Below are 13,962 nucleotides of genomic sequence, written 5' to 3'. Positions count from 1 at the left end.
ACCCACAGGGTCTCAGTTAAGCCTTCCTCTGGTCCCATTTGGAAGGTAGAACTGGTATACTGTTCCCTAACATAGAGCGCAACCCCACCACCTTTTTCCCATTCCTATCTCTTCTAAACAACCTATAGCCCTCTATGTCTACTGCCCAGTCAAAAGTTTCATCCTACCATGTCTCCACTAGGCCAACCAGGTCGATTTTACTACTTGCAAGCAGGAAAGCAAGCTCCTCCTGCTTGTTCCCCATGCTTTTTGCATTACTGAAGAGACACCTTAATCCCTCTGTGGGAGCCCTGGGCACCCCCCCTTCCTGAGAGACGACTGGTCCCTTGGTATATACTTGAGCTCTTGCCTGGGCAGGTCCTACACCTGGTTGAGTTTTCTCTTGCTCTTATGGATCCCCATCCCCTGATGAACTTAGTTTAAAGCCCACTGGAGGAGGTCAACTAGCCTGTAAGAAAACAAACTCTTACCTTTGGAGGAGAGATGGAGACCATCACGCCCCAGGACGCCCTCTGCTTCAGGACAAAGGGTAGACAAATGCTTAAACTTCAGGGCAGGGTAAGGCATATAAAGGAAGGGGCTTGGGTTCCGCCAGACTCTTAGAACTGCCATTTTAAAGGCCTTAAAATAATCCCCTTTAATCATGAGGAAATCCCTGAAATGACTGGTGTCCTCTGTCACAACATGGAGGACATAAGACATAGGGATCTGAGTCATTGCCTCTGGAATTTCCTATCTTTAGGAAGTTAGTTCAAATCCAGCCTGGCTCAGGGTTGACCCACGATTATGTACTCAGATGTTTGTTGGCATATATAAAATAAGATGTCGGTCTCTGTTTATTTTTTCCAGGCAGGTCTCAGCATCAAAAACAGTATTACTTTGGGCATAAATCAAAGCTTGTGTTGCCAGTCCCAAAAGAGATGCTAAAGACCAAATGGGCATGAAGGCTCAATCAACCTTCTTAGCCCTAGTAATGCTGGTGCTTTATCAGTTTTGTACCTACACAGAGCAATTTTGTGCAGCTTCCCCATGTTCAGAAGTTGTACTGCTCCTCGTAGACTAGTATAGCAATGCAGGTCACCTAATATGGTTGCACTTGTATCATTGATATAAAAGTGCATATTCCTGTATGGGAAAGGAAATTGGCTCTACCAGCATATCATACCACTATCACTGTAATACAGCTATAATCCTTGTGTAGATGCATTTAGACCACATAAGTTAAAATCACACTACCAACTGATACAATAGCACTACAGAGAGAAGTAGTTAATAATAGCATTACAGACACTGAGTAAACCAGGCCCAAAGCTGTTCTTTTTTTTTTTTTTGTTGGTATGAAAAGATGAGTAGGTTTGTTTGTAACTTGTAAAGCTACTATGTTTTCCTAAATTAAAAAAGCAAACAGACTTTGCCATTGAATACAATGAGGTGGCAAAAGCAGCTTCCAGAGGATTTCCTTTGTTTTTCTTTTTTTTAATTAGGGTTTTTTTTGTAAATAATGGAGATTCCTTGTTTGCATTTACCACCATTCTTTACAATATTAAAATGGAAAAAACATTTAAAATCATTTACAGCATTTCTTTCAGCTTGATCAAACTGACCAAAGAAAGTAATTAAAATATTCCAGTCAGTTTCAGTCATTCCCTTCCCAATCTATTTTTGAAATATTTTCTTGCAAAAATATTTTTTCCAGTCTTTCAGCATCTCAGAAATGCTGGTTGAGTGAGCAATTTGAAAAGCTACCTTTGGTTCCTAACTCCCATTATCTATCAATGAGAATTCAGCCATGATTTTTAAAATTGTAAGACATTTTTGGGTGCTGTATCAGAGGCTGGTTTGTTTTTTGTTTTTTTTTTTGAAGGATTGGTGTTCACCTTTCTGAACATCCATCACCTTTAATGTGCAGGGCATCCAAACGCTCCAGTTGTGTGGGTTTTTTCCAAAATGGGTTTAGGCTTCAAAATCACTTAGAAGTTTTATTTAACTGTGACAGGTTCACATTCATTGTGTGGACCAATGGGCATGCCCTGTTGCCTTAGGCCACATTGCACCTGAGCCTATTCACACACCATGACATGTTGTTCACTGGTATACCTCTGGAGGTAGTGCTCAGTGGTTGCTTTAGTGGCCCAGTGGTGGCTCTCTTGGCACGTCTTCTGTGGGGCTACTCCTCCTCTATACCCTACCCCTTTCCTTTTGGGTCTTATGATGGATCCAGGCAGTTCCTTGGCATGTTAATGGGGCTTCTTCTCCTATGCTGGGGCCCAACGAGAAGGGATACTGCAGTGTTCTTACTGCTGTTCTATAGCTTCCAAAAAATCCCAACACAACAGAAAAACTTAAATAGGTTGGACTGGGAGGTGGGCAGGGCAACGTTGCCCCCACACCAAGTAGCTCAACTCTGAGCATAGGGGATTGGGTGCCCTGTGCTCCATTCAGTTTCCCTGATTTTGGGCTCCATTGTCTTCCTGGTGAGCTGGCTTTTTGTCATAGGTTCTTCCCATCTGGCTGCTGGGCCAGGAGTGCCACTGCTCTGTGGCACTCCACACCATGCTGGTATGGGGTCTGCCACTCCACCAGTCCCCTGTTGGCATGCTCTGGGCTTGCAGACTCACTAGTGGGGTGTGCAGTGTCTGTGGTGCTCCCTGCCAGGGTTCTCCCTCATCTGGTGCCCACAGGGCCCACTGGGCTGCCTTCTCCCAGCCCCACCTGACCTGCAGGTTCCTGTGTGGTCCTTGGTCTCTGGTGGCAAGTGGGCTTGCATCTGTGTTCAGCTGCTTGTCACTTGCATCAGGCAAGCCAACATCCATTCTGGTCCTCTGGGCTCTGGGCGTGAAGGAGCCCTTCTGGGTTTGCCTGGGTCTTTTGGCCCCAGGGAATGTAGTGGGCCTCCACCCAGCCATCAGGAGTGCTTCCTGGTTTTCCCCAGCCACCTCTGCCACAGGACACACATGTGCTGCTTCCCCAGGCACACTGGCCATCAGGGGAAGCAATGGGCCTCTTCTAGTAGTAAAGAGAATGTCTGGCTCCATTTCCTGTCTTTGGATGTATTCCGCCCCCTGCCTCGGCATTTGGGCCTGTTTTATGCACGAAGACCCCTGGGCTCAATGCCAACCAGGGGTGTGCTGTCTAGCCATGGGGTGCCAGCTGTCTTAACTGTGGCCACCTGGGCTATGGTGCCCCGGTAAGATGAGCAGGGGCCAGTCACACTAACCAAATAGTTACAATGACAGAGTTAGAGTGGAAATGCAGGTTTACTGATGTGTAGGTGCCTCATACCAGCATAGATAAGGCCCTCATCCCATAGAAGAACAGTTCTATTGATGTAAAACACCTTTTCAGCAGTAGGTTATGCTGGTGTCACTTTAAGCTTATAGCTAATGCAGAACACTCTCCCCTATCTGGAAGCTTCAACACTGCTAATGTCCCCAGCTTTAGTTCATTAGCACTGTTCTGCATTATCTAAAGTCTGAAAGCTGTGGGGAAGTGTTTTATGTGAGAAATGCATTCAGTTGTATTGTGAAAAACACTAGGAAGTCTTTTGTTGGCCTTAAGTTTTGTTCCTACACAGCTTCAGTTCAGGCCTAAATCTGACCCAACAGCGTTCCTTTGTCAGACATGTGAAGTGACATGTGGCTTTAATAGCTTTTCAGCCTGCTCTGCCTGTGGTGTCAGCTCCTTGCCTGTGGTGGTGGGACGTCTCCAGTCTCAGTAGCAAATTCCTTGGTTGGTATATATCGGTAATGACTAATTTACTTATTCTATTAAATATTAGAACCTGACCTGATGCTCTGCATATGGGTCCAATTTAAGTGGTGAGGCGAGATGTACCGTGGGGCATTTGTAGCGTGTGATTGAACCACCCTGTTCTGACTCGGCTATTAAGTGTTCAACATACATGCTTTAAGTGGCTACTACCCATTTTGCTGCCGCATAGTATTGGAGCACAACTCGAATAATCCCAGTCCAACAGCCTTATCTCTGTTCATGAGGATCTTCTTGGAATTGCCCTCTTCCTTTCTTCTTTGCTTTATTATTGGCACACTCTCCTTTCTGGTATTGGTCAATGACAGATGCTTTGTAGCAGTCAGTGACCATACATAGCAATAAATTAAGGAGTACAGATACCTTGGAGCACTTAGGACTAACAACAACCAGATGGAGGAGGAAATTTAAGGCAGAGAGAGAACATTAAACCTGTTATTTCACTTAGTAGAGAATTTTTAGCCCAAAGAATGACTGAGAGCTTCTGTTATACAACATCATTATCAAGCCTATGGATTTATATGGATATATGAGGCCTTGGCACTTGTTCTTTTTCCTTCTCAATAAAGTATTTTTGCAAATAAAATATTGAGCCAACTTCTAGGGGCCAGTCGTGGAAAATGATGTGTTGAGACCGAAGAAGGAACTTCAGGAGGTTTGTGAAGAACCAAATATAGAACATGAAGTAAAATCCCAGCAGCTTTTGTGGGGAAGGTGGGTGCTTAGGATCACAGAATACAGCCCAACTAAGTATCTCTTAGAAGAACATTCCTATGGCATTCAATCTCATGGCCAACCATGAAGATAAAGGGACAATATTGAGCCAGACCTCAGGACTTTTTACTATGAATTGCTATCAATGGGGAAGATAGGTACTTAGCCCCTTGATAGACAAATGGAGGAATTGTGAGAGCAACCACGGACCTCTAGAGCGGGGTCAGCAACATTTTTGCACGGAGTGCCAAAAACACCCACAGCCTCCGCTTGTAAGATGTTGGCATGCCATGGACAGGTAGCAGAGGAGCTGTGAGGGACCTGATTCTTGTGGCAGTGCAACCCTGGCCACTTCCCCACCCTCTGCCCCAAGGCATGCAAGCCAAGTAAAATGCCTTTGCATGCCACGCTCTGGCATGCGGGCTGGGGGTTGTCTGCCCCTGCTCTAGAGTTTATATAGCCTTGGAGCAGGCTATTTAATTTTCACTCTTATAATCACAATATTTTTATTATCTAGAGATTTTTAAAGCCCCAAAGGACAATGTGATTTAAGTAGTCCAGTCTCCTGTAAAACACAAGACCATTTCACCCAGTAATTCCTACAGTGGAATTCCTCAGTGCTCTGTATAAGCACTGAGCCAAAGAAACTGTTGCTAGACTACAGCCTGTTCCTTTACATAGCCCTCTGTACAGGGGGTCTCTCAGAGCCTGTCTGCCATTGGCCTGCCCATCTGTTTCTGGGCCAACTGCCCACCTCCTCTCCTGCAATGCCTTGATGATACATAATTATGTTGTTAATTAGGCAGGAGGCTGCCCATTTTTGCCCCGATGCCACAGAACACTATCTGCAGCTCCATTCCTTCCCTACACCCAGCCCAAGCCTTGCAGATGGCATTCACAGTTCTTAATATCACTGGCCCCACACTAGGCCCCAGAATCCTTCAATTTGGACCCCAACTGGATCCCTCCAATCAGACAGCCTACTCCGCCCGCATTCTGGGCTGCCTAGCTCCCTGAACTCTTCCCTTTCTTGGGCATGGGCCCCCTGGGACCTTTGGCCACACAGGCCCTGGCCTCACCTCCAAGGCCAGTCAGAACCCCAGGCCCTCAGCTCTGGGTGTCCCTTGCAGTGGACCCCTGGCCCTTTTGACCCTTCTAGTCCTGGCCTCAACATTGACCAGTCGAGAGTGTTTCAAGTCAGGCTTCTGAGCCTGTAGCCCACTCCCTAACCTGGGTCCGCATTCTTGCCCCTACTATGGGGTATCCCACCCAGTTGTAGGAGCTGGGGCTATTAAGGTGCCCTGACGTGCCTTTCACTGGGGTGGTAACTGGCCTGGAACTTCCTGGAGGCTCCCACACCACTGGGAGCCCCACTGGGCCACCCACTCCCAGCAGGGTGCAGTTTTAGGTCACGCCAAGGACCAGGAGCCTCCAAACCATCCCCTTAAGCTCCTGACCATACCTCCAGGATGTTGCATGCAGCCTGGCAATATTTCTGCCTGGCCTGCTAGCAGCAGGCTGCTCTCTTTATATAGGAGGCCAGAGATCTAAAATGGCCGCTGTAATCAAACACCTGCTGGCTGTTTGGCTCAGCCCTTAAAGTGACAGACACCAACAGTGCCCCGCCACACCTTCCAAAATTGTGAAACTGATTCCAAGTGATGGAGAATCCACTGTTTGTTGTAGGTAGTGGTTGAACAACGTATCACTGTCACTGCTAGATTTTTCTTGTTTTCAGTTTCAATCTTCTCATTTTATGTTATATAAGGGCCAACAGCTGGAATGTAATCTGCTAGACTAGCATGCATTCTAATATTATGCATCTCTTTCTTGTTCCCCAGAGCTGGCCCACGAACACTACAAACAGGAGTAGAAAACTCAGTTAAAACAGAAGTCTTGGTACAGAACAGATCTAGAAGCCAGTTTTTTTTTCAGGGCAGAGCTAGTGCAAGGGGATTGAACCCTGGATGTCATCAGGTGCTTCATTTTGGGAGTTTTGCTGTTGTAGCCTCAGCCAGTGCAGTTTATCCCACAATCATTGCATTGTTTGACTTTCTGCAATGATTAATGCTTTCCTCCATTCCCTCTTATCCTGCAGATTGTCTGGAGTTGCTGCCAGAGTCCATGGCGTACACAGTAAGCCCCACTCCAGTGGGGCCTGTTGGGACCCAGTACTGTGTTTGCAAAGTTGAATTATCTGTGTGTGGCCAAAACCTTCTGGACCGAGATGTGACTTCCAAATCTGACCCATTCTGTGTCTTATTCATGGAAATCAATGGAAAATGGGTAGAGGTGAGTACCAAAGACTTAATACTTTCCAATTCATGAAATTGGTTTGTGTCGGGCTAGTGTTTTGCATCTGGGTGTTACTTAGTTATTATTCACACTATAGTAATGCCAGTGAGACCCATTTGGGGCTACAGCCCCATTTTACTAGGCAATGATCATAATGTAGTAATAGCCGTGCCCCTATCTTGCAAATGCTTGAGGGCGTGTATAATCCTACTCATGTGAATAGTGCTGTTGCAGCTAATGGGGTTACCTGCACAAGTAACATTGGACATCTTTATATGTGTTGCCAGGGGAGGGGGGTGGAGAATGCTTTAATTAGAACAGCTCTGAGAGCTGTTTTAATTAAAGGGCCCACAGCATCTCATGTATTCATTGTCCAGCGCTTCAAAATAACTGCCATTTTGAAGTACGGGGATGCTAAATACACATGATGCAGAGGCTGCTGGAGCATTCTAATTAGCATGCATCTGAGCAGGCATCCAGCACGTGTATAAGTGCCTATTATTCCTGCACTTAAGTACCTGCAGGATCAGGGCCTGAGTTAACAAACATTCAGGATAGGAGACAGGAGGTGTGTTTCACAGTTGAAAAACAGACATTCACAGATATAAAGAGACTCCATTCTGCCAACAGTTTTCAGATTGCCTATCCCTCTCTGATACTGTAGCATATGTGGATGCCTTTTTGGGTTTGATCAATATTTTATCTTCAGGAGAACTGATTGGTGAAGTGGGTTTATCTCCAGATTGTACTGGAAACTGAGTGTTCCCAAGTTTGCCCGAAAGCCTGTATATTAGGTATAATGACAGATTATGTTGTGCCTGGGAAAGGTCTCTCCGTGTTAAACACACAGAGATCTGTCACATCTACAGCTCAGCTTTTCCCCGTACAGCAAATGAGCTCTTCTGACTTTTTCCCTCATAGTTGGACAAAGCAGTTATTTATCTTGTAGAGTAAGTCATGCTCCTGAGTTTCTTGGCCCCTTATGGCACTACTTTCCACTAATGAAGATAAATGCTCCTTTGATAAATGATCTTCTCTAACCTGCCTGTGTAGATGTAGATGTTCTAACTGTGTTGCATCTGGTTTTGCTGCCATTCATCTCTGACTTAACTGTTTTGCTTGCTGTTCTGAAGTGTACAGCATTATGACAAAACTTAAGAGCTATTATTATAGTGCTCAAAATATCAACCTCTGTCAAGTGTGGGCTTAAAATCACTCCTTAATGTTTACATTGCCTAAATTGCATCTGATGTGAAGCATGCAGTATGTAGAATAGAGGTTCCCAAACTGTGGGTCACAATCCCATATGGGGTTGCAAGATTAGTGGATGCGGTCATGGGAGTGGGGGGGCTATGGGTTGGGAGTTGAGGGGTCCTGCTGAGGAAATGGGGCCATAAATGGGATCATGCTGAGGAAAAGTTTGGGAAGCACTGATGTAGAGGTTTGGTGCAATGCTGTTATGACTCGGGTCAGGTCCAGATGCACTGAAATGCTTGTTTAGTGGGATGTTTCAAATCCAGCTAAGATCCTGTATCACAAAGGAATGCAATTCTAAGGGTTTTCTTATGGGGGTGGGGTTGAGGGGTGAGCACAGCTAAGTATGACATTCTTCAGTCTATGTTAATTTACAATGCAGGTTTGGTCTGGTGTAATAGGGACAATTGTATTGTACTGGTCAGGGGGAATTATGGGGATGGTTATTGTGTTTGAACACCTAGGGCCTCAGCCAAAGTATGCTGAGATCAATAAGCTTTGCAAGGGACACAATGAATGTTAGAGCCTTGGGTTGGGACAAAGGTGAGGTTATTGAGCAATAGAAAGGAGAGAATTGCTGTGAACAGGATGAGTTCAAGAGATTTAAGTTCAGTTCTGTGCTGTGTGGAATACAGGCCATCTGGTAAGACTGATTGAGCCTTTGAACTGTTCCTGGGTGTTGCCCTTGCTTGCCAGATCGCTTTTTGATGAGAAGCAAATGCTTCATTTGCTGCACTTAATTGGAAGAGGCACTGAGCAGAAACTGTACCTAAATACATAAGGTCCATAAGCCCCAGAGGTTGTCATGTCACATGATCTTATCAAAATCAACAGCCTCAGGAAGATGCTAATTGAAAACTGGCTATTTCTGGGGCCAGAACTTGAAGGGTACAGAAAAGTGGAGTGAAATCTGAAAGTGAAAGTTCATCTCCTCTGTTCTGGATGCTGTGGAGCTCTATAACATAAATTTGGCTGCCAAAGAGGCTGCTTTCTGGGTGGGGAAGGTCCAACAGTATAACATGGTCAGGAAGTCGAGGTTGTGCAGACAGCTGTGGATGTTTTCAGGCTTATTCTGGTCCCAAAAGGCCATGCAACTTGTTTGATTTCAGACCAATCAGAAAGGGAGCCACTAATATGAAACGCAGGTGGGAAGAACCACAAGATTGTTTCTTTGGATGTTAACCTATTCTGGAGAAAAACAAGTTGGCCTGGCCTGTAGTTGTGCCCAGATATTAGCAGCTCTTGGGCTGTTTTCTGGTAACCAATCAGTCCATGAGCAACTATGATTCCTCAAAGGCAAACACACTATCATTGCTCTGAAGTGAAAAATCAGTGTTAGCTGCAGGTTTTCTCTTCACTAGTTCAAGAAGAGCACTGCTTTCACTTTGCTCCTTTGCCACACCCCTGGGCTAGGGACAGACATTCAAAAAACCTGAGCCTGAATTGATTCAATCTTTGCAGTTTAGTTTAACGTGCAAAGCTGGAACCAATTTCAAGATGGATAGACGTTCCCTTTTCATTCCAGAAATTCAGGCACATGTCTGCAGTGGCTCAGGCAAGAAGCTGGGGGGCACTAGAGCAGCCCTTCCTTCCCTTGTATAATGCTGAGATGGGGGGCATGGCTAGGCCCTGGCAGGATGCTTTGATTAGGAAGGTCTGCCTGCACCATCCCAGGCTTTTCCCTGCTGGCTGCTCAAGGGGCAGGAGTGTTGCCAGCCCCCAGCCTCCTGCTAGCACTCTGAGGCAAAGAGAGCAGGGGATGAAATGCATTCATCTGTTGATGATATGGAGCTTTTCAATCTCCCTCCCTGCTTCTTTATACTTTCTGCAGCAAACTGACAGGCGAGCAAGCCAGCAGGGGGCTGATAACAGTGTTTATCACCCAATCAGCAAAACAATAGCCTCTCTCCATTACTTCAAACTCTTCTTAAACACCTTACCAGCTGGCCTGGAGAAGCCAGAAAGATCCTGCTGTGCCTGTCAGTCTCTGCTGGAGCTCCAGCCAGGGAGCAGATGGGAGGGGCCATGGAGCAGAGAGCCCTGCCCAGCCCAGAGAGCATGCCAGGATACTGGGGGTGTCTGGTTTATCTCAAACCAGCAAGAGGTCTGGGACAGACATTGCATAAACTGGCTTGACCCAAATCAGTTAAGTCTGATACTACATTCGACCAGGTTTATCTCAAACCAGTTTCAGCAATTTTCAACTTGGTTTATGTGCACTCAACATTAGGGCTGTGCGAAATTTCGCTGGCTGTTTCATTTCAATGCTGTTTCAATTCATTTCAAGCTCAAAAGAGTAAAATCGAAACAAAATGAAGGGCTTCAAAACAGCTTCAAAACAAAAGGATGGCAGTCGAAATGTTTTGAATGTTTCGAAGCTCAAGCTGGGCTTACCTGCAGGGAAACAGAAGGTGTGTGTGGGGGTGAAGGACTGCTGTTATATTGACTGTGTAGCTGGCCAGTGACTGTGATCCTTCCCTGAGGTCCCTTCCAATCCCAGTGCTCTGGGAGAGGGATGGAAAAACAGCATAAAAGGCAGCATTGTTTGAACTTCCCTGCTTTCTCCCTTGGGGCCTGACAGTTACTGAGTTATCTTCCAGCAGCTCAGGAGCGTTAGACAACAAAGGCTACTGCTACTATTGATTGGAATGATTTCCTACTTGCTAGCCTTGCAAGTGGGATTCCACAATACCTTTTGTTTCTTCTAGACCCTTTTATTTTATTATTATATTCATTGATTTATTCTTATCAATTTTATAATTATATTGGATATTACACTATAGAATTTATATAGAAAGGGATATGCATTTATATTTTATTTCTATACATATATACCTTATGGCATATTACATTACAGAATTTATATAAGAAGGGAGATGTTGTTATAAAAATATATGAAACATACCATGAAGCACAGTGGAAAGGCATCTGGCAAGCCTTCAGAGAGGAGAAAAGAGTGGGTAGAGGGAGAGGTGTAAGTTTCCCCACCCCACTGCAAACTGAGATGCAGCCTGTTTCCTATAACTAGCAAGGAGGAGGCTTCCAGAAGCAGCAAGGAGAGGGGAATAGTGCCAGTGCCACTGCCTGTGCCTGAGTCTGCATCTCCTCCAAGAGCACCAGCCATAACCTCCCCCCCTACCACTACCACCAGGACAACAAGCAGCAGTACCAGCACCATCTCCAACACCCCCATTTCACTTCCCATGCTGAGCCTTCCAGTGCCAGAGGAGGACCTGGAGCTGCAGTTGGATCTGAGTGCCCTAGCAAGGGAAATTCTGGGGAAGGAGGGGGATTCATCTGAGTTTGTGCTCCATACCCCTCAAATTTCCCCTAGAGCCAGGTCTCCTTCCCCAGAAGGCACTTCATAGGAGGTTGAGGTAAAGGTTGTGGAGGCAAGCAGCTCAGCTGAGTCTGCTCCTCCTGTCGCTGTGCCTCTGCTGAGGAGGCGGAAAGTGCAGCATCCACACATACACCCGCACCCCAGAAGCGAGCAGGTAGTGTGGTCTGGGATCATTCTGAGGTGGCAGATGATCCCACATACGCTATCTGCCTGCACTGCCGAGCCAAAACCAGCTGGGGCAAAGGAACAAAACACATAAGCACCATGGCGATGCTAATGCATCTCCGCAGGCACTACCACCTTGCCCTTACTTCTCCTCAGCCTGGCACCAGTGGGAGCATACCCAAAACGAAGTTCCCCTCTCGTTCCAAAGCCCCCTCCCCCCCACAGCAGAGGCAGGCCACCCTAGAACAGTGGGGGAAAGATGGACAGAAAGTGGGACGCATTGCAAGAGTGAGTGAAATTGCCCAGAGCATTGGGGGAATGCTTGCTGTTGATGGCCAGCCCTTCTCCTCAGTTAAGCGACCAGGGTTCAGGCAGCTCATGGTGCTCGTGGCTGCATCACACCAAGTGCCTGCATGCACCACCATCATCAGGACGGTGGTGCCCTCCCAGTATGAGGCATGCAGGGAGTACTTGAGGGAGAAGCTGCGCAAGGCAGATCCACAGGTGGCCTCACACTTCACCTCAGACATCTGGAGCAGCTGGGGTGGAGATCACGCCTACCTGTCCCACACTTGAAAGACAGGCCATCAGCGGGCTGCCTTTCAAGCTGAGGTGATGGATAAGTCCCACACAGTAACATACCATGCAAGATCATGGGGGCAATGAACCACTTGCTGTAGAGGTGGCTCGTTGGGCAGAGCGAGCTCACCTGCAGCTTCAAGGTCACCGACAATGGGACCAATATGGTCAAGGCAGTCCGTGACGCCAACTTTGTTGGCATCCATTGTGTGGCACACAAGTTCCATCTCATTGTCAGGGAAGCCTTGGAGGTGGACAGGACTGCCAGTGATGGTGCCAGTACCACCAGAAGCTCATATCCAAATGCAGGAAGGTGGCAGGCTACTTGCACTGCAGCATTCAGGGGGGCAAGATGCTGCAGGACAAATGGGCAGAGCTGAACATCCCACAGCACAAAATCATGCAGAATGTGGAGACTCAGTGGAACTCCACATACCTGATGCTCGAGAGGCTGGTGGAGCAACCTCGGGGAGGTTGGGATCAGTGGCCCCCTTAACAGAGCTGAGTGGGATACTATCTCCCATATCTTGGTGGTCCTCAAGCCCTTCCTCAAGGTGATTGAGACCCTCAGCGCTGGTGAGGCCTTCTTTAGCCAGGTAATCCCTATAGTGAGGGAACTTCAGAGCCAAATGGAAAGCTTCCAGGGGATCAGTATTCCTGGCTGGGGAAAGCCGCTGTCACCAGATTTGCAGGCACTGGTGAAGCAGCTGAAGGAGGGCATCAGGAAATGGCTTGATCTGTTGTGGTCCAGTACGTTCCATATGCTGGCTGCCATGTGTGACCCAAGGATGAAGGTCAGCCAAAGCCTGGATCAGTGGATGGAGGTACTGGTGAAAAGAGTCAGGGAAGCAGAGTGATGGAGGTGGGGAGACATGGAAGAGGGGGATCCACTGTCCCGTGCTAGCACACAATCCACCAGCCAGTCTCTTCCTCCACCACAAACGCTGCCAATGTGGGCCAAGGGCATAGCTTCTATGATGGGGTCCAGGGGCACGAGACCCCACCATCATGCAGGTAGTACTCAAGCCTTGGTGGTTGCCTATCTCACCAAGGACGTGGAGCCACTGCTGGGTGACCCCTTGGCCTACTGGGCAAGCTGCAGCCAGATGTTGCCAGATCTGGCCTCAGTTGCCCAGGAACACCTGTCCTGTCCACCAGCCAGTGTTCTAAGTGAAAGTGTGTTCAGCATTGGTGGGGATGTAGTGACACCGCACCATACCTGTTTGGATCCTGGTTTGGTGGAGCAGCTGGTGTTCCTCAAAGTGAGCCTCCCACTACTGTGGTTCCCCAAGCTCCAGGTGCAGATGCAGTGAATGCCACCCTCCTCACTCTGTCCATACCTATTTCCTTTTTTCATTTTCTTAAAAAACATTTTATGCCCCACTCTCATAGCTGGAGGGGACACTCACTGCATCACCAGCCAGCAGGGGAAGAACATGTCTCTGCTGAGCTTCCATGCCAGGACAAACTTGGAGGTATGAACTGGGGCTATGGGGAAGGAGGAGGCCTCAGGTCCTGGGCATGACCACTAAAACTGCACTCTGCCAGGGTTGGGAGGCCTGGTGGGACTGCTGGTGGTGCAGCAGCCCAAGGAAGTGCCAGGCCTGAGAATCCCCCTGGTGAAAGGCAGGTAGAAGGCACCATAGCCTTCAGCCATGACATGTATGCACACAGTTCTGGTTGGGGAAAGCCCAGACCTGTCACATCTTTGATAGGCCTGAGGCTTGCTGGTTGCAGTGGAGTTGTGAGGCTCCAGGCGAGCTCAGCTTAGTTGCCTGGGATGCCAGATTTTGGGTTGAAAACCCTTTGTCAGACTGAGGAAGCTCCAGCAGTTGGTGTGTCTGCTG

At 47.4% G+C, this 13,962-nt stretch overlaps 1 protein-coding gene across 2 annotated transcripts in view; it reads left to right on the top strand.

The window, feature by feature from the left end:
* CPNE2 (copine 2) overlaps nt 1–13,962 on the top strand; it is a 299,466-nt gene that overhangs the window by 87,671 nt on the left and 197,833 nt on the right. For both annotated transcript variants that reach the window (XM_019505886.1, XM_019505885.1), the window contains exon 2: nt 6,581–6,774. In XM_019505886.1, coding sequence (XP_019361431.1) covers nt 6,607–6,774 — 168 coding nt within the window. In that variant the 5' untranslated portion in view covers nt 6,581–6,606. The remainder of the gene's footprint in view (nt 1–6,580; nt 6,775–13,962) is intronic.

Source organism: Gavialis gangeticus, unplaced genomic scaffold (genome assembly GCF_001723915.1).
Source record: "Gavialis gangeticus isolate Ggan-Ray unplaced genomic scaffold, GavGan_comp1, whole genome shotgun sequence".
NCBI classification, from domain to species: Eukaryota; Metazoa; Chordata; order Crocodylia; family Gavialidae; genus Gavialis; species Gavialis gangeticus.
The sequence above is the reverse complement of the archived record's forward strand: the minus strand, read 5'-3'. Positions and strand labels throughout refer to the sequence as shown.